The sequence below is a fragment of the Macrobrachium nipponense genome, chromosome 31 (genome assembly GCF_015104395.2).
Source record: "Macrobrachium nipponense isolate FS-2020 chromosome 31, ASM1510439v2, whole genome shotgun sequence".
In the NCBI taxonomy this organism is placed as follows: domain Eukaryota; kingdom Metazoa; phylum Arthropoda; class Malacostraca; order Decapoda; family Palaemonidae; genus Macrobrachium; species Macrobrachium nipponense.
The window spans coordinates 27021426-27040971 of NC_061093.1; the positions used below are offsets into that span (position 1 = coordinate 27021426).

General features: G+C 38.3%; 1 protein-coding gene across 1 annotated transcript in view; it reads left to right on the plus strand.

Annotated features, from left to right (window-relative positions):
- Positions 1-19546, plus strand: part of LOC135206710 (tyrosine-protein phosphatase non-receptor type 9-like) — a 224650-nt gene that overhangs the window by 141320 nt on the left and 63784 nt on the right. Inside the window, exon 5 of the mRNA XM_064238160.1 lies at positions 763-786. Coding sequence (XP_064094230.1) covers positions 763-786 — 24 coding nt within the window. The remainder of the gene's footprint in view (positions 1-762; positions 787-19546) is intronic.

Below are 19546 nucleotides of genomic sequence, written 5' to 3' on the forward strand. Positions count from 1 at the left end.
GTCAGTGTTGTAAGCTCTCTCTCTCTCTCTCTCTCTCTCTCTCTCTCTCTCTCTCTCTCTCTCTCTCATTCTTGTTGTGTGTGTTTCGTGATGTGTGTGAGGAATTGGGACGTTTCATCAGTCTGTTTTGTGTTTGTATGTGTATGAGAAAGGAAGGAATAAAGAAAGAATAATTAAAGAAAAAAAAAGAATCCATTGTGACTTGGCAGTCAGTTATCCATTAATCATTGAAACTGACGCATTAGCAAGTGTTATAACCTCCACTGTGAAACTTGATGAGAAATTAGCTTTGGTAACAAAAGTGTTTTAGAAGGGATTGTTATTAAGTGTTTTTTTTCTGTTGCAGAAAAGACCAAATAATCAAAAGATGCTGTGACTTTACCGTTTTATGTGTTCTTTTTTTATTTTGACTGTTATTTTAGTAGAACTAGACTGTGCCTGTAGTATCTAGCAGTTAACAGCAGCCAACAAAAGAGTGTAGAATAGAATTTCAAGTGTCACACCACTTTTAAGACGGGAATAGTGCTGCCCCGCTCATATGACTCAATCCTCTCCAAATGTTGCTTATGATAGCTAAACCATTTTTGAAAAAGGAATAATGAAACCGGCCATGTTCATTTGAAGTGTAAGGCTAATCACAAAAGACATGATGATGCATGTAGGCCTGTGTCATAGCTTTTATCCGTATAGGAGGCCTACGGCTACTACCATCCACCGTAAGATAAAGATGTACCCGTCTTTATTTGTATCTATATCTTGCAGGCTATGAGGACTAACCATAGGAAGGTGAGTCGGAGATACATCGTCTTTAACTTCATCTCTTGATATCCCTAAACCCCCCTTCCCTCCCTCCCTATCCCTAAACCCCCCCCTCCTCCTCCCTCCCTTCCTTCCTTTACACACAAACCACTCCCTCCCACCCTCCCTCCTCCCCTTACACCGTTTCTGCTGCATCCCTGGCCTCCCTCTTAGCATCTCATCTCCTCCTCCCCTCATTCTTTTCTCTTTGAGTGAACTTTCGTTGAATAGCAGTAGTAGTAGTATAGTAGTAGTAGTAGTAGTAGTAGTAGTAGTCGTAGCAGCAGCAGCAAGTAGTAGTCATTTGTTGTTTCTTTGTTCGTTGCCTCCCTTTCAGGATTTTGCTGTTTGTCGTGAGGTTTTGCACGTTGGCTAATGCAGTGGGTGTTTACGCATTTTGATTGTTAATTCTATTGATATGACAGTTTTTGGTGCTGCATCGTTACTGTTACTGTTATCAAATTTACTGTTGATTTCTATGTGGTATCTTTAAAAGGATCATGTTGCATGCAATGCTCGTTGTCTGCGAGAACTAATGTTAGCGTTCTCAACCAATTTTACATTTCGAGGTAAAAAGTTTCTTTTTGTTACAGAATTCATCACTTCGCATCAGTGACGTTGTTTATAAAATTGTTACTCGTCATTGTAAGTAGTTTAAGATAAAAATGTCATTGTAAGTAATTGATGATATGAAAACTATCAAATGACCCCATTTAGTGCTCACCAACTATACTCTTGTTTTTTTCCATCTGTCCATCCGCCTGTGGTGTTTTTGTATGGTAACACTGCGTCCCGGGCTTTAGATAGTTACGCTGTATGTAAGTTTTAGGTAAATAAAAGGATATCTGAGTGTACATTTGCAACTGAAAAGTGTTTTAATAATTTACTGTATGCGAATTACACCGTTAATAATCGAAATAGGATATTATTATAATCGTTGAATGTAAGTTGAATGTAACTATCTAAAGTCCGGGACGCAGTGTTACCATACAGAAACACCACAGGCGGATGGACAGATGGAAAAAAACAGAGTATAGTCATCTCGATTATTCTTAATTGTTTTCCCGACATCCTCTCTCTCTCTCTCTCTCTCTCTCTCTCTCTCTCTCTCTCTCTCTCTCTCTCTCTCTCTCTCTCTCTCTCTCTCTCTCTCCACAAAGTAATTTGTCAATAATTGATTACGACAACGTCTTAGAGAAAGTATCCAACTCCCTTAGACACAAACACAGGTCCACATTGTGGTGGAGTGGGAGGGTAGGGGGGGGGGGGGGGGGACGGATTGGGGTCTTTGGATGGGTTGGGGATTTGCATTCGGTACGGAAATGTGGATTGGGGTAGGCTGTAGCATGGCCTGACATTTTCTTCGAGACCCTTTTCTTATTCTATTGGGTCTCTAGGTCTAAGATCTACGATGTCCGTATGTCATAAGTCATTTTAACTAGCCTTCTCAGATAGTTTATAAAAAAAAAAAAATGGTAATTGCAGTATTTAAAGAGTTTTTGTTGAAATAACCCTTTGCATCATGTGGTTAAATTTTGCCAATACAATTTGATTGCTTATTAATTTCTCTTGTATACTACTTATGGAACGTATCGCAATGTATTAACGTCTTCCTTAACGATATGTGTTTCCGTGCCTAACTATGTTATGACTCTTTATAACTAAGAGTCATAAAAAGTGATTTAACATAGTAAACGACCGTTTCTTGGTACTTGACTGTGTTCGTGACCTTTTGATGTAAAATAAATGTATTGGGTCGTATATTAGCTTTGTTACCTCGAGTTCGCATGTCAGGTTGCTTTGTCTAAGGTCATACTTTGAAGTAACGGCTTACTGTTTGTGTGCTCCTCTGATTACTTGACCTTCGAGGGAAGAGGTCATTTTACTTGGAATTAGGAACAAAAGCTCGTTCAATTATTTGTATGAACATTTTAAACCTTTTTTTAAGAAATTATTTTAATTTAACCCTGTTTAACGTATGTAATAATATATATATATATATATATATATATATATATATATATATATATATGTGTGTGTGTGTGTGTGTGTGTGTGTGTGTGTGTGTGTGTGTGTGTATATATTATTATATATTTATATTAATTATATTATATATATATATATATAGATATATTATATATATATATTATATATATATATATATCTATAATATTATAATATATATATAATGTACGTATGTATGTATATATATATGTTTAAGTATGACCTTTTTCCTTTAAAAGGATGGCTACATGGCATTAACCTTTTTGATTTCAGTTAGATTTGAGGTTTCTAACCCCATGCAATGCTCTGGCTGTGTGAGTAAAGGAAAAAAAACCGTTTCTATCATGGAAGGATGCAGAGAACGCTCTTGATAGTTGATGGAGTTCATATTGATTGTAGGTGGTGCCGGGGGTAATTAGCTGACAGTAATTAATGTATTTAATGAAAGTTTAAGTATGTATGGAAGTATGAGACGACTGTTTGATTTGATGAAAAGTGGGTCTCACACTATGGTGTATTGCCTTAGGAACTGTTTAAAATGTTTGCTGCTGAAGGTTGAGAAAAGTCGGGAAATGCAAGTGCTTATACATCTGTTGCGATAAGTTAAATTGGATGTTGGAGTGGATGATTTTGGCATTGTTAGTATTGAGGATTAAATAAATCAGATGATGGGAGAATGAGAAAAGTGAAAACAAGGACAATATAGGATATTTGCCAGGGGCATTGAAGGGATTAGGAGTGCTTATGTATGCGAACGTTGAAAGGCATCGAGGAGGGATTGCTTAGCTAACTTTCTTCCATGGAAGTGTGGTGCTGAAAGTTAGTGAGGGAAGAAATATAATCTGTTGAGATATAGTGGTTGGTAGCACATGCAGAGTATGAAGGGGTGTTGAAAGGAAGAAAAATTCATAGATATGACTCAGGTTGTGGGAAAAAGTACCGTATAGGTAAAAAACCTAATAGGTTGTCTCGAATTAGTTTAGTCACGTGGTGAAAATAAAGGTCTGAAAGACGGTGACAATTTTTGTGGATATCGAAGATGCTTGGCGGAAGGAGCATTAAGGAATCAAGAAAGCATTGTGTAGATGGAGTGGAAAAAGGTATTGAAATAGAAGGAGAACTTTAACGTCCATGAAACAGATGGAGGAAAAAATATAATGTAATAGGAGACTTATCATCCAAGAAACAGGTAACTACGGTGTAGAATGGGCGCTCTGCTATTAAGCCTAATACGTTAGTGAGAATCTGGTTATAATTATGGTACAAGTACATTCATATTCATGATAGAATTTTTGCAAAAAGTGAGGTAGAAATAGAGTGAGAGCTGACATGGTGGTGACAAATTGATACAAAATTGAATTGAGAAGGTGCGGCTGAGAGGAGGAGATTGGGAATTGGAAATTGTCTGTCCCAGCGTATTTGTCATTGCTCCATATTGTGATTGTAGTTTTATTTGTTCCTGTCAGTGTTAACAATATTGTTTTCAGCTGGTTTAAACCTAAGAAAATGTGTTTTTAGATTTTTTTATACGTATGCTGTGTAAAAATAAAGTATTTATTTAGTATATATGTATACTGTACACTTGAATATTTGTGTTTTTTTCGAGAATCATTTTGAAGTTATTATATTTACATCATTGAGTACTTAAACTATATTTCAGTGAACCCATTGGGATGATTGGGTTTTCACCGGCCATTTTAATGTATATGGTGATTTTTAAACGGTTCCCGTGGAAGTCTTGGCTTTATGCTTAAATGTTTTATTACTCGAGTCAGTCAGTCAAATCCGTTTGGCGCGAATCCTTTAGGGTTCTGATTGCCCCGCTTAAATCCTTGAAATGTTTATGTCAAGCACAAATACCCTGGTGCCGTGCATATATCCATTACTGGGGTCATATGTCACGCGGCACCCGAATTATTGAAAAACAGACGCCATCGGGTGTAATGTTTGAAGCCATGACTTTTGCTTTGATAGTTTGCGGCTCGTGATAGAATCAATGATAAAGTTGCATGGCACTCATGAGTATGAGATGGTGTACATTGAATTCGTGCAAGGCTTCTATTGGACATGAATTCGTTTTTGAAGGAATGGCTACAAAATATCTCCATGCATCATCTTTCGCACAATATAAAAGTGTCTCTTAACCAGTCTCGTAATGTCTTGGAATTGTTGGAACTCGATAGATATATATATATATATATATATATATATATATATATATATATATATATATGTGTGTGTGTGTGTGTGTGTGTGTGTGTGTATATATATATATATATATAGTATATGTATATGTATATATATATATATATATATATATATATATTATATATATATATATATATATATATATATATTATTATTACACAATACCATTTTAATTGCACTCGACTTACTTTCTGTACCATACATCTTCCACACCCTGCACATGTCCTTCTATATTGTTTCCATCACAAGCTTTTTGTAAGTCATTGTATGCCAAATAGTTTTTTTCTTTTATTTTCGTACTTTCACGTAAATTTCATAAAAAAAACCATCCTTGGTTATAATGATTAAATATAATTTGTAGTCGTCTCAGGAGTGTCATTTTTGGTTATTAATCATCCGTTTCTGATAGCTGTTCTTTTAAACACGACCAGATAATCTCGGACCCATCTTTCTGGCCCATCTCTTTGGCCCATCTTAGTGGCCCATCTTTTTGGCCCATCTTTTCACGAATAGTAGTAACCCTCTGGCCACATGTACGGATCTCCAGATTCTCAACCTTTTTCATTTTTATGGTGTGTCATATACGAGACACAGTTCATTTGACTGCTAAAACTATTTTTATTATATTGTGAGCATTCTACATCTCATACTTCACTTCCAGAACTGAGTTTTGAGTTGGCTGTTCATAATGCACTCCATCCTTTCTTGCTATGGAAACTCCTAGTTTCTCCCAATGTTTTGCGCATACCCTATTACCTTCCTTGATACATCAGTTCTCTATTCTCGTACAAACATTTACAGACACTTTCACTAGCATCTGTGGTGTCCAATATCACTATATCAGCTGCAAACGTCGATCATTGGACATTTCATTCGTGAGTCATTTTTTACCCCCAAACTTTGCCATTGCATTTCATGTTCGTTTTTTTCACTTCTTGCATCACTCTGTCCTTCAAAATATTGAACAGCTAGGGAGACATGACATTCTTGTCTCAATCCCATACGCAAAACAAGTTATTTTCCCGTCTGCTTCCTTAGTCTAAACACCTGCTTTCTTTTTCATCCCAAATCTTTTCATTGAACTCGACGTACTTTCTGTACCATATATCTTTCCACACCTGCACATTGCCGTTATATTGATTCCATCACAAGCTTTGTGTAGGTCACTGTATGCCACATAGTTTCTTCCTTTTATTTTCACACTTCATGTAAATTTCATAAAAAAGCACATGATCCAGGAACCCCCATCCTTGGCTATAATTGAGATATAGTTTGTGGGAAAGATGGAAGTCTTGTGTTGTAAACAAGTCGAATGCATGCTCGAAATAACTTAGGATGTCAAACAAGTTTGATGTGTTGATCACAAAACTCCTCAAATTCACGCGTTATATATAACCCTTGTAGTCGACATACACAAGTCATCCAACGTCATGCACACGAAAACCTTAGAGGTCAAATATAATACACGTCGAATTGCCAAGTCGTGCGTTCCACTAAACATTTGTATGTCGTGCATCGTACCCACTGCGAATTTTGTTCCATTGACGTCATGAATAATTTGAAGGCAAATTCTTTCATTGCTTGGCTTGTGCCTGACAGAGGCAAAAAGGATAACGATTCTCTAGAGTCGAGACCAAATAGCTGGTAAGCATGGCTTGGCTGCAGTCATGTTGGGAAGTATTTGTGGCCTTCCGCCACTGACAGTGACCCGTTTCTGTGTAAATATTCCATTGTAACAGTATTTCTTTTCTTATCCTCAGTTTATAATAGATTCTTCGAGTATTGTCTTTGTAGAATTATTTTATTGAATTTTTTTGCTTTCGTTCCTCAAATTTTAAATCATAATTTGAATAGTTTTTATACTGACGATTTTAGCTGATAACATATTAGATTGTGAATGCTCTTTTCGCTGAAATGTTTTTATGCAAACCGATCCCTTGCTTTTTCATGTTTCCCGTTACTGTAAATTGCGCTACCCGACCATAATAACCTTTTCTCAGAACACCTATTCTGGGAGTTCCGCTTCATCTTTACGCTTCCGTTGCGAAGAAATTTCGTACATTAGTCTTTTTTTTTTTTATTAAAATTTTTAAATCCAAGCTTAACAGTGTCTGCAAAACTGACTTGTTTTGTTGCATCATGTTTTGCTTCTGTTAGCTTTGAGAAGAAATACACTCTTCTTCAACGGATTCCAGTCGGCAAGGTTTTGACTGGGGAAAGGTAACAGAAAATTCTGTCTTAAATTTCATGGAGAGTTTGACTGTATGCTTTCATAGAGTAGTTTCGCAAATGTTTTTTGTTTTACACTATAGCTATTACTTACGGGTCTTTGTAGCGTCACTGCGGCCCCTGACTGCAAACTCTTTCATTCCTTTTATTGGACCTCCGTTTATGTTCTCTTTCTTCCATCTGACTTTCCATCCTCTTCTAACAATTGTTTCATAGTGCAACTGCGATGTCTTCCTCCTTTTACACCTTTCAGAACGCCGTATTGTCCATTTCCGTTTCAGCGCTGAATGCCCTCATAGGCCCCAGCGCTTGGTCTTTTGGCCTAAATCCTTTCTTTTATTCTTCTATTCTGTTCTTGCATAGTTTTCATGCATTTATGCAGCTAGTGTCCTTTTCTTAGACGATTCGCAGGAGTATAGCGCAGTAAAGGAATGTCAGTTGCAAAGTAAAGTAACCTACATAAATAGATGTACTTTCTAATGATTGTTTTCTATCAGTATATATTGTCTGTTGCCAAATAATTTCCTGAAAAGGATTTTGATCAGTCATTATTCTTCCTGCCTTGTCCATACATCATTGAATGGAAAACATGAATTTGGCGTTACAGGAACCTATCGATCGAGTGGCCCGCCCAATTTAGGGAAAATGAAGTGGTGGGCGGGCAGGCGGGTGGAGGGAGGGGGATGGGCGTGGGATGCATGGTGGGGGGGGGGGGGGGTTTCAGTGGCGTTTTTGGAGAGGATCCAGGTCGCTATTGAGATGATATTCTTCGAAGGCATTTTCACTCTGCTTTCCCACGCAAGTTCTCTCTCTTTTTTGACATTCCGTCCTTTGTAGGGCATGTGAGGTTCAAGTATAGTACAGATGTTGCAAGCTCTCGCTCTCTCTCTCTCTCTCTCTGTGTGTGTGTGTGTGTGTGTGTGTGTGTGGTGAGAGAGAGAGAGAAACGAGAGAGAGAGAGGAGAGAGAGAGAGAGAGATTAAATCATAGAGCACAAAGGCGTAATTGATCCTGAAAGACTGTACATGTCCATCCCTGGGGTTTCAATGTGAAAATAAGGGAAGTCTCCCACACCGTAGCCACACATCAGCTAAATACTCTTTTTAAACGTGGTGAATACGGTAATAGTAAAGAGAGGTAGGCAGGCTTGATGAACGGTTCCCCTCTTAAGGGAAGAGGTTTACCTCGTGAATGTCCTCCCTTTTATTAATTATGGTATGTATATATTTTGAAGGAAAATGAACGCTTTCTCTCTCCTCCTGTCTCTCCACCCTAATGGCGACCTGAAGCAACGACAGACTAATGACTGCATCGAGGCGGCTGGAGAGAGAGAGAGAGAGAGAGAGAGAGAGAGAGAGAGAGAGAGAGAGAGAGAGAATATTTCCTCAGGTGACGTGCTTTTCACTTAGTGGAAAGAACCTTGCTTCGATAACTCTGGAAAATGAAGAGTGCTCGTCTTTGATTAGGTCCTCTGTGCTGGAAGAATTTTCCGGGAAATGGAGAAAGCAGCTGCTTGACTGGGAAAAGGTAAATGAAAAGAAAACTGAAGAAAAGTGTGTTATGTAATATTGGAGTTTAGTATCCATCTACCATCTCTTATCTATGTCATGTATCAGATTAGATATATAATATTTGACAGTAAATCATCATCTGGGGAAGATGCCAGAACTTTTATGTGTTACTTGTTTTTGTGGATTGAAAGGTTTTAAATGGGGGTTGTGGGGAGAAGGGGGAGGGGGGCGGACTGGTCCAGTAATTTAGGGTTGTGTGGTAGTTTGATTCTGGACTCTTACGTTTTTTTGAGGGCTGGTGGGATGCTGAGGAGAGCACTGTTGTGAGAAGGGAGGAGGAGGAGTTTTGCATCCCTGTAACTGTTCACTATTTTAGGAGGATTTATTTGTGTGGGGAGTAGTTCATGCTTCTTGCTATTCATTTGGAGAATGTATTTGTGTTTGTTGACAGTGTGTTGACTGGTTTACGTGGCCGAGTCGAGTTTTCTCTGAAATAAATTTGGTGGTAGCATTTGCGGATTTCTATTTTAATGCTCCAGTGCTTGGCTTCGAGCCTAAATTTCATATTCCATTCCATTGTATTTTAATGCTCCCATGAGGAGTGATGCTGGAAGTTCGGTGAGAGATAAAAATCTCCTGGAATAGGGCAGAGCGATTGAGAGGAAGGGGAATAGGTTGTTTATGGTCGAGGGAAATTGGATACGGATAAGGAGAGGGGGAGAGGGAGAGGGATAAGACTGTAAAATGGAGATCTCTCGGCATTTAAATTGATGATTGAAAATCATATGACTTTGAAATTGGTTTGATACTGCACGTAAATATTAAATTGTCCTTGTTATCCAGCATCATGAAGCAGTTTGTCAAGGAGGAAATTCAGGAAAGTTTGGTGTCGGAAAATGTGTGTGTTGTGGGATAGGTGCTGATACAGTCCAGTAAAGTTAAAGTTCAGACAGTACTTCTCATTGGTGGGTGTTGGGGGGTGGGGGGTGCCCACCGACTGAATGACACTCCCAACAGAAATGAATGAAGCGTTAGTTATGTTACTTTTATAAGCATGCCTGTAACAGTACGTGAAATAATGGTATTTGCCTTTTGCAACGTGGTTTAGAAGAATTTGCTGTTGGACTCTGATTATGTTGAGGTGGTTCTTCCTCTTCTTTCTCTTCCTCCTCCGTCTTCTCTGCTTATTTGCAGTCGCTGTTGATGTTGTTAATGAGCTTCTTCCTCCCGCTGTTTCTGTTTGAAAGTGAAACTCAGGAGAGGAAGGTTGGCGGAAAGAAAAAAGGGACAAGAAAAAAAGAATTAAGATGCAGTTAAAATTAAGGAGGGATTTAAAGAGAAAAGGATACTCTCAAGATTTGCAGTGCAGAATCATTGATGAAATATTGATGAAAAAGAATTTGGAGGAGAGGGGCGGAATGGGTTGAAGAGTCGAAGTGCTTAGTAATGGAACGTGAAGGAGGGGAGTGAAAAGTACGAATGAAGAACAAAGAAGTTTTTTTTTTTTCCTTGGTGCAGTAATATGTGTAAATCTTTTTTAATATTTTTTTGTATGAGCAGTGAAGTTAATGGTGTCATATTCATAGGATGGAAATCTGTTTGTGTGTGTGTTTGAAGAGAGAGAGGAGAGAGAGAGAGAGAGAGAGAGAGAGAGAGAGAGAGAGAGAGAGAGAGAGAGAGATTTGAACAATAAAATCTCGCCATGTAGGACGGTTGGTATTGGCGAGCAAATTTATCTAAGAGATGTGTGTGTCACTTCTGAAGCCAATTTGAATAAGGATGAATCAGTTCTCAGAAGGCGCGTAACGTTGTTTAAGAGATCCTGTTGGCCATCTTCAGTCCTCTTTGTTGTAGGATGGTGGGGAGGGGGGGGAGGGGGAGGAGGCGGGGGCGTGGGCAAGAAAGTAGGAAATTATGTTCAAGACTTTTTGCTTCACTTTTTATATTATACAAATGATGAATCTTGAGTTTGTGTATAATTTTTGTATGATTTCGCCGACAATAGATTTAATAATTTCGTTTAAGTAGGTTACCATATCTTAAAATAGAGAGTTTTCGCGTCATCCACTGGATTGTAACCGTTTTTAGTGCAAACATTTCTTGATAATTAGACGATAAGTTTTCGGAATGTTTGCCATTGAATCCCTTTGGAAGTTGCTATATATATGCCACGTGATGGCAGAATAACCTTGATTGGTAAGGTCACTGAGATGCATGTATGGGCTGTGATGACGTCATGTTTTCAAAGTTTAATTGTCGTCATTAAGTAAAGCATGGATTGGGAATTGTCAGTTCGTTCGTGAACCCCTATTGATTGACATATTTAGTTTATAGTCAGACATTGCAGCGGCCATAACATGTAAAATACATTTACATGGGGTTATGACTAGGGCACTTATTTCATTTAAAAGGATTTAATCCCCATGGTATGCGCTCCATTTGCATGCTTTGATTTCTGTTTTTGCGTGTCACAGAAATTGCATTTAAATCCGCAAACTGTTTGTAAATCCATAGCAATGTTTTTTTGAATGCTTTAGAGCGTTTTACCAGTGCTGGATGGCTCCATCTGCTTTGTGTTTTGACTGTACGGCGCAGTTTAATTGCTTCCATATTACGCACTTTGGTAACCAGTTAAAAGTGATGCTTCTCGTCGTTGTGATCATAGCATTAATTTTTAATCTCATTAGCTCTAGTGATTTCCGGTGAGACATAGTGCTCAAGTTCACCTCACAAACTGGATGATGATCGATCGGTCCCTAAGTCGGGACAAGAAGAGAACAGTATGGGTGTCTTCCCAAAACTTTCAGTAGGCAGTAGATTATGTTCGTAGTCGCTGGTACATACTATAGGTCGAAGGTTTGGCACAGAGAGAGAGAGAGAGAGAGAGAGAGAGAGAGAGAGAGAGAGAGAGAGAGAGAGAGAATGTGTTCGTTTACTGTCAAAATATTTGCATTATTATTTCCCTTTTTTCCTTGATTTCGAGGAATCTTGTTTGGGTTTTCAAGGGAAAAGTATTTTCACTGTGGAAAGGAAGGAAGGAAGGAAGGAAGGAAGGAAAGGAAGGAGGAAGGAAGGAAGGAAGGAAGGAAGGAAGGAAGGAAGGAAGGAAGGAAGGAAGGAAGGAAGGAAGGAAGGAAGGAAGGAAGGAAGGAAGGTGGCCGTGAGCTACAGCCCAACTCTTCTTTTCCCATAATGTGGGAAATTGGTCACCGGATGATGTACCCTGAACATGATAATCATTCATGTGTACTGCTCTTTCTGTTTGTTGTTTCATTTTTATGAACGTATTGCCCCATAACTCATGAGATTGGTTTATAAATTCTTCAGGGAGTAAAAATTAATGAACCTAACAGTATTATCTTGAACATTTACTCGATGAATGTAAATTAATATAATATTTATACATATATACTATTTATAAGTACATTACTTAAGAATATGTGTTGTAAACTAATGGTCTTGACTGTATTTTCATAGAGCCCCTAAACTGAAACTAATGGCAAGGTCTGTGGTGACATAAAATGAAATGACCCTAATTCATTCACTGAATAACGTGGATTCTAAAGCCTCCCCCCCTCCCCTGTCCTACCATCCTTCCTCCATAGAGTCCCGTACATTAGACAATCTCATTTGCAAAATTGACTCAATTAGCTTTATCGGTTATGTGAATTGCTGGAGGTGATATTATTCGGGTAATGCGTTTTCAGTGCTTTCGTTTCGGATTTATTGACTTGAAATGAAATTAACGGGAAGAGGGAGTCTCTCATATAGACTCGCTCAGAGGACTTCAGTGTTTGCTCCTGTTTCATCCATGATATTCCAGGCTTCTCTGCTTTGTCTTTTATTCGTGGGATCATGACACACACACACAGTTTAGTGATATAGTTAGAAATGTTGCTCACTTATGCCATATGTATCCCAAATGTACTTGTTCTAATGAACTCCAGGTCACCCATTTAGTTTTCAAGTTACCTAATTTATTTGGCATAGCTGAATTTCGCTTCATATTTTTTCGTTCATAAGTCTGGAGGGCCTGAATATACAAAGCTTTTGAAAGGTTGCCTGTGGTCATTGACATAGAGTCATTTGAAGTATTTATTTGCTTGAAGATAGGGTCGGCCGAGTAAATGTTAAAAGACGTTGATAATTGTTTACTCTTCAGCCGTGAGAGTTTAAATCGTTACAGAGAAGAAAGAGTATAACTTTTTTTTTTATTTTTTTATTTAACCTTTGGGTTACTTTGGTATCTGCCAAAACGAAGGCTGTCATGCGAGCTGCAGACTGTGTGGTTGTGTACATGTGTGTGTGTGTGTATGTATGTGTTGGGGGGGGGGGGTGAGACTGGTGCAGACGCCCATTATTTCCCTTTTTCCCTTTGATTTTAACGAGTTGCTGCTTATCGTTGCGTGCTCGCTCTTTTAAGACCTTGCCACCACGATACGAAAGGAGGAAACGGAGAAAGGTGAGATTTTCGTAGTTTATATACTGTTTGATTTGTTTTCGTCTCTTTGCTGTGAAGTCTTATGCTCCTTATGAATTTTCGTGTGTCTTATTTGTTTTGGTAACATATTACTACTACCACTACTACTTTACTCTTTGGTGCATCGAAATTGGCATTTTGCTTCGATCAAGATGACGGAACGATGGTTCCAAATCACATGTAGTTGTATCTATGCATATACTGCTACTATTACTGCTAATTTTACCACTTTAATTGTCTTAATCGTTATTTGCATGAATGGTTTAATAGTTAGTAATACCTGATATCGCTGATTCAATAATGGTTCTATTACACGGATAAGGTGTTTTTAGAAGGCTCATTCTTGCAGTCTGTAGAAGTCTGTTTTTAATCTGCCTGCTGAAGTAATTAGGCCCTTGAACCTGGCACGAAGCATTCCTCCTTTGCTTGGAATGATCTGGGTCAGGGAATGAGGTCATGTCATGTTTATTTTAAGTGTTATCAGGGTTGACAAATTGTTCTCGTTGAACCAAAGACATTGCCTTCGGTGGACATTTATGTCCAGTCCTCTTATGACAGAAAAACTTAGCAGCTGACTAAGCTGATAGCATTTTAAAATATAATTGATGTTGCGAGATCATATGACATTAATAGCCAATGCTGTAATTGGCACTCCCTCTGTGGAAGAAGTGCTTCGAAGCGTTCTTCCTTTACGTAGTGAGGCCAGATTCACTGACAATAGCTGTCCTTTATTATTTGTTTGTTTGCTTATTTATTTATTTTTCTGTCTTCCCTGAAGGCAGTTGTAATTTTTTCCATAGGGGGAATCTTTGCAGCATCTGCGCTCGTTGAGATTGCGCAGCAGATGAAGATATATATATATATATATATATATATATATATATATATATATATATATATAGATATATATATATATATATAATGTGCGTTTGCGAGAGTGCCATTTTAAATAGTTGATTTGAAAACTTTCCATAACATTATGCAATTGTTGTGTGTGAAGTAATTGACGCCTTCTTTAGCGCCTGTTATGTGCTTCTTTGAGTAGTCACGCCCCCGACACTAAAATCCTTGTGTGTGCAGTTTATGAGAGTTGTAAATCATTTGCCGACATTAATTGCCTGCTCTCACGAATGCCTAGCATTTGTTGCTGTGCCTTGTGTCGCAGGTGCCATACGTCTATGTGTGGTCAGCAGAGGAGTAGAGGCACCGATGGTCTCCATAATGTGACGGTAGCACGAGTCCACATTATGTGATGACGGCGAAGGTTCACTTATGTGGTTTGGATCAAGTGGGAAGCCACTTATAAAAGCAAGTGGGTCCTGGTCCTCTCCATTGTTCAAAAGTGAGAAATTCCTATCCAGTGCTCGAGTGAGCTGGTTGGTTGGTATGTTGGATGCAGCTTTACCTGGTCTCACCTTATCTTAGATTACTCAGCTGGTATTGGCTGGTTGTAGATGATGCATTTTGCGCGTAAATGATGGGTGTTTTTGTTTACATTTGTGGATAGACAGTAGACCGGAGTCTACTCCGTCCAGTGGTTTGCTTCTCAGTTTCTTTGTCTTTTTTATAAAGAGCGGAAATGTTAATTAAGTGACTTGCAGGTTGCGTGATGTCTTGAAGTTGAGGCCTTTTTTTTTTGTTAGGCTAATATTCTTTGATGAGGAAAGAATTCCCGATTATTTGCCGATTTCACTTATTTTGTACATTTTGCATCATTTTACTCGAATTAAAATGTCATCAATATTTTGAGTCATTTTCGTTTTCTTCTTTTAGTATCATAGGAGTATAGTTGGTGATTGTTCGTTGCTGTGTTACTTTTAGGATATTTTACTTTTCAATTTTGGGCATCTGGTCGGGCCACTGTTTTTTATTAGAACGCATATTTAAAAGATCAGGTTAAACAGCTTGTCAGTAAATCCTAAATTAATGAACTTAAGGCAGTTTTTATTTTAAAACTGGATTAGTGACCTGATCTGTGGCAATGACTAACCAACGAATAGGCAGTTTCTATGGGAATATGATGATGAAAGTGGTTCAGGTGTTCACACCTGCTCCTTTTAAAGCGGGTGGCTCCAGCAAGAGGCGTGGCAGCAGGGTTTTCTGCTTTCATTCCATAGTGGCTGAAACGAGGTTTCACCCTCTGCATCGGCAGTCAAGGCAGGGTTGCGAGGCTTTCAAATGCATCGCAGCACTATAGCTTCAGATTTAAAATGTTTATCCTTACAAAACATAGAGAGGATTTTTATCTTTTGATATTGGGGTGACCAAAAGTAGGTGGACAAGTAGGTGATAAAATGTATTTTTAGATTACTCATGCAGTTACATTAATACAATTGAGTTTTTATAAACAATTATTACATTTGGAAGTAAATTTTATTTTATACAATAATACAATACAAAGGCATTGAACATATATATATATAATATATATATATATATATATATATATATATATATCCACCTCAGTTACAAATATATATATATTATATATATATATATATATATATATATATATATATATATATATATATATATATATCCACCTCAGTACAAAATATCAGTGGTTTTCCCTTTTGTGTTATAGACTGAAAAGTGTCCTTTAGTTACTTTTATCAGTTGTATTTCTTACCATTAGTTACATTTACTACTTCTATATGTTATACGGTAATGTCTTCAATAACCAGGTAACTAACCTATTTCGTAACTTTTTTGGATATGCTTTATACTAAAAGTTTTGGGTTCCGCAAGGAAATGGTGTTTATCCGATGGGATTCAATCCAACGCTGGAAAAGGACAGGTGAATGATTACAGAATAAAGCGTCTACTCGGCCATTCCATTGAGGAGCGAGAGATGTGTATTTCTGGTGATAGAAATTCACTCTCGACGTGGTTCGGAAGTCACGTAAAGCCGTTGGTCCCTTTGCTGAAAAACAAGGTTGGCATCCTGCAAAACGTAAAAGCACAATACAAAAAAAAAAAAAAAAAAAAAATAACAAGTGTAAGGAAATAGCGAAGTATAAGGTTGTGATGACGTTTACAATCAAAGTTCTCTCATGCACTTAACAATAAAGCCTACTAATGAAGGATATGTCCTGATAATTCTTAATAACATTTGTTACTTTCACTTACTGAATAGAAATGACTGCTTCTGTGTTGTTTTCAAGAGGCAGTGCTTGGTCACTCCTGGCCAAGGAAACGCCAATGGCTTCGAATATTTGATGACATGTCTCATGCCATTGTAGTGTCTGGTGGAAGATTGTGGACTTCTTGAAGGAAATGCCTTCTAAATTGAAGAAGATCCCTGTGTGGCAAGGGCAACTGCAGTTTTTACGATGCAAGCAAGAAAAAAATTATTTGGCGTCTTGAGCCTATAAAGATATCAAGACATCTTTATGGCATTGTGGAGTGTGTTGAGGACTTAGGGTTTAGAGTTTAGTCGATGAGTTGTTTCGAGTCATAAGAAGTTTTTGCCAGATGAGGAAGTTGACATCAATATGGGCATGAGTAAGGCTGTGTAATAAGAAGCCGTGAGTGCTGATATGAATGCAAGTCGTTGATTTGTAGAGGTTTTGGTTAGTAGCTGAAAGATGGGAGCAGGATGTCTCTAAAGATCTGCCACTTTCATGGCTGTATGTATACGTATAATGTGTGTATATCAGGTCAGGATAAAACATTAAATAGAAATTTCATATATATATAATATATAATATATAGTGTTTGTGTATGAGAGAGAGAGAGAGAGAGAGAGAGAGAGAGAGAGAGAGAGAGAGAGAGAGAGTCAGAGTCAGTCAGTCAGTCAGTCATTATTTTCAACGACAAAATGACAGCGCAGTAACTTTCCTTTTTCACTTTCTGTAAGTCGTTGACCTGTATATATAAAGGTGTGGGCTTTTGTCCTTTTGATCTTTTACATCACTCTCCCTCCCCTCTCCTTCACTCCCTCTACTCCTCCTTTCCCCTTCTTTCTTTCCCTGTTTGATGGTTTACATAAGGGAACTGAAGTTTATGTCATCTTTAACAGAGTATAAAACATTGCTCTCCAGCTCATTGTTCTGGTGTTCACTGGTAAGGGGGGGGAGAGAGAGAGAGAGAGAGAGAGAGAGAGAGAGAGAGAGAGAGAGAGAGAGAGAGAGAGAGAGGTTGCGCAATCTGTTTTGCATGTTTTGTTTGGCGGTGTTTATTCTTTACGTAGCACAGGTCTTTGCATGAGTCATAACTTAGCAGTGTTTACTGTTCCCCTTTAGCTTCGGAGGAGGAAAAAACCTTCAACTGCTTATGAAAAATAGTCCTCTCATTGCGCAATATTCTCATTGATGATGTTTCCTGAAATTAATGTGATAAAATATAGATCTGCAGTTGACTTGACCCTCGCTTATTATACGTATTTTTTTCAAGTTAATATTGAAAGACAAACACTGCGGTTGCGTGTCTGTGTACAGTTTAATGTGTGAAATGCGAAAGGTGATTTATATTTATTACGCAGCTCGGTGACATTGAGAAGACCGTGCACTCCATCACCTCATGAAGGGAGCCATTTTAATCTCAGTGCACTGGGTAAATTGTTTGACATTTTGTTCGAAAAACTGAAAGGTAAATATTTGAGTGGTCTAAAACTATGCCTGCCCCCCGATACCGTTCCATCCCACCCTTACTGCCGCCCCGGGCAAGCACTTTATAATGGCCGTTGGGAAACAATTTAAATCGCAGCTTTGCCCCCCCCCCCCCAACCCCGACCATTTCGCTCTCTTTCTCGTTTGTCTGTTTTCCCCTCGCCCCCTCTCTGTCCTTAGTTTAACAACCGGTTGACCGAACTGTACGAGGAGAAAATGATTTGGGCGCGTTCCCTAAAGTTTCCTATGGCTTCTTCGTTGACGTTACCATTGAATGATGTTCTAAGTAACTGGTTAACGTATAAGGATCGCAACTGGGGTCGAGTGATATAGATAAATAGAAGGGGAAGAAATAGCTACCACCAGGCTTGAGTGATGCGCACTTCGTCAAAATGTATACTGTCACGTAATTGCAGACACGCGGGAGATATCCGCTCTCTCTCGCTTGAGCATTTTCATCTTCGTTCAGTTTGTCTGATTTTGCAGTGTGTACTGTGTTAATCTGGTTCCTTTTTGCCAGCTATCATCGAATTATGATTCTGTGATCTCGCATAAGCTCTTTACCTGCCGTACAGCGCAACAATATAGACTTATTTAGTTCATTTCTTGCTGGGTTTTCTTGAGAATCCATAAACAGCAACGGCAGTCTTCTCCCGCGGAAATGTTCCACCGGCAGTTGGAGATATTTAACAATATTTCCTAGTAGTTGGAGTTGCAATAGCTTGTTAATGCGCACGTAGATCTTCTTTCAGATATAGAGGAGGATAAGGATTGGCCGTTTTTGTTATAATAAAATGTTGTTGAAGTGGGTTTAATACTCCTCTTCTTCTTACCAGTTTCCTTCAGACCGAAGTGGCGATCCTGGCTTTCCTCCGTTATGCGATTTCTTCATGTTACGATCGAAGCGCGAGAAGTCTTCTTCGCCGTGTTGCTTTTATCTACTAACTGGCAGTAGTGTGTTGTAGTTTTTAGTTACAGTGTAAATTTTCGTTGGACAAACACCGTGAAGACACAGGTATTTTATTTAATGCTATGTGGCCTTTTTTTTCATCGGTAGATGCAACGTTGCTATAAAATATTGATTTAGATGTGTGAGATGAAGAAAATTATATTGGTTATTATAATAAGATAATTTTTTGTATAAGACTAGTAATTGGCTATTGCTCATTTATTGTCATCTCACCGAGCCAACTATGAGTTTTCAGACCGACTTAAGAGGGGCTACGGAACTTCACAACAAATAATAATGACAGTAAAACTAGCACGACCTTCCGTGCCGTGCTAGACCGAAGTCGTTGAAACGAAGTAGCTTCCAGCATAGGCATAAACGCTCTGAAAGTTTATAGTTCTACAAAATCCTTTTATTTATGAGGTGTAACAAATAAGAATAAAATGGAGTTTGATTCTAAATCTTCCAGTTCACACAAAAATCAGGAATCTTTGCATTACAGTCGCACTGTAATTTTGAAGTGTCATGAGAATACTCATCTCCCCAATCTACTTCTCGAAATTGTATCTCACTCATGACAAATCAACCATTACACTTAATAAGCATAATTTAGACTTAAAGAGCCATGATGCAGTGCAGTTTCAGCTTGATCTGGCATCTAATATAATTTTCTTTAAGTCAAATCGAACATCCTAGGTTTCAGTAACTTAAACAAATGATATCGAAGTTCACACAAGGGAAGTTATCGCTTGCTTTT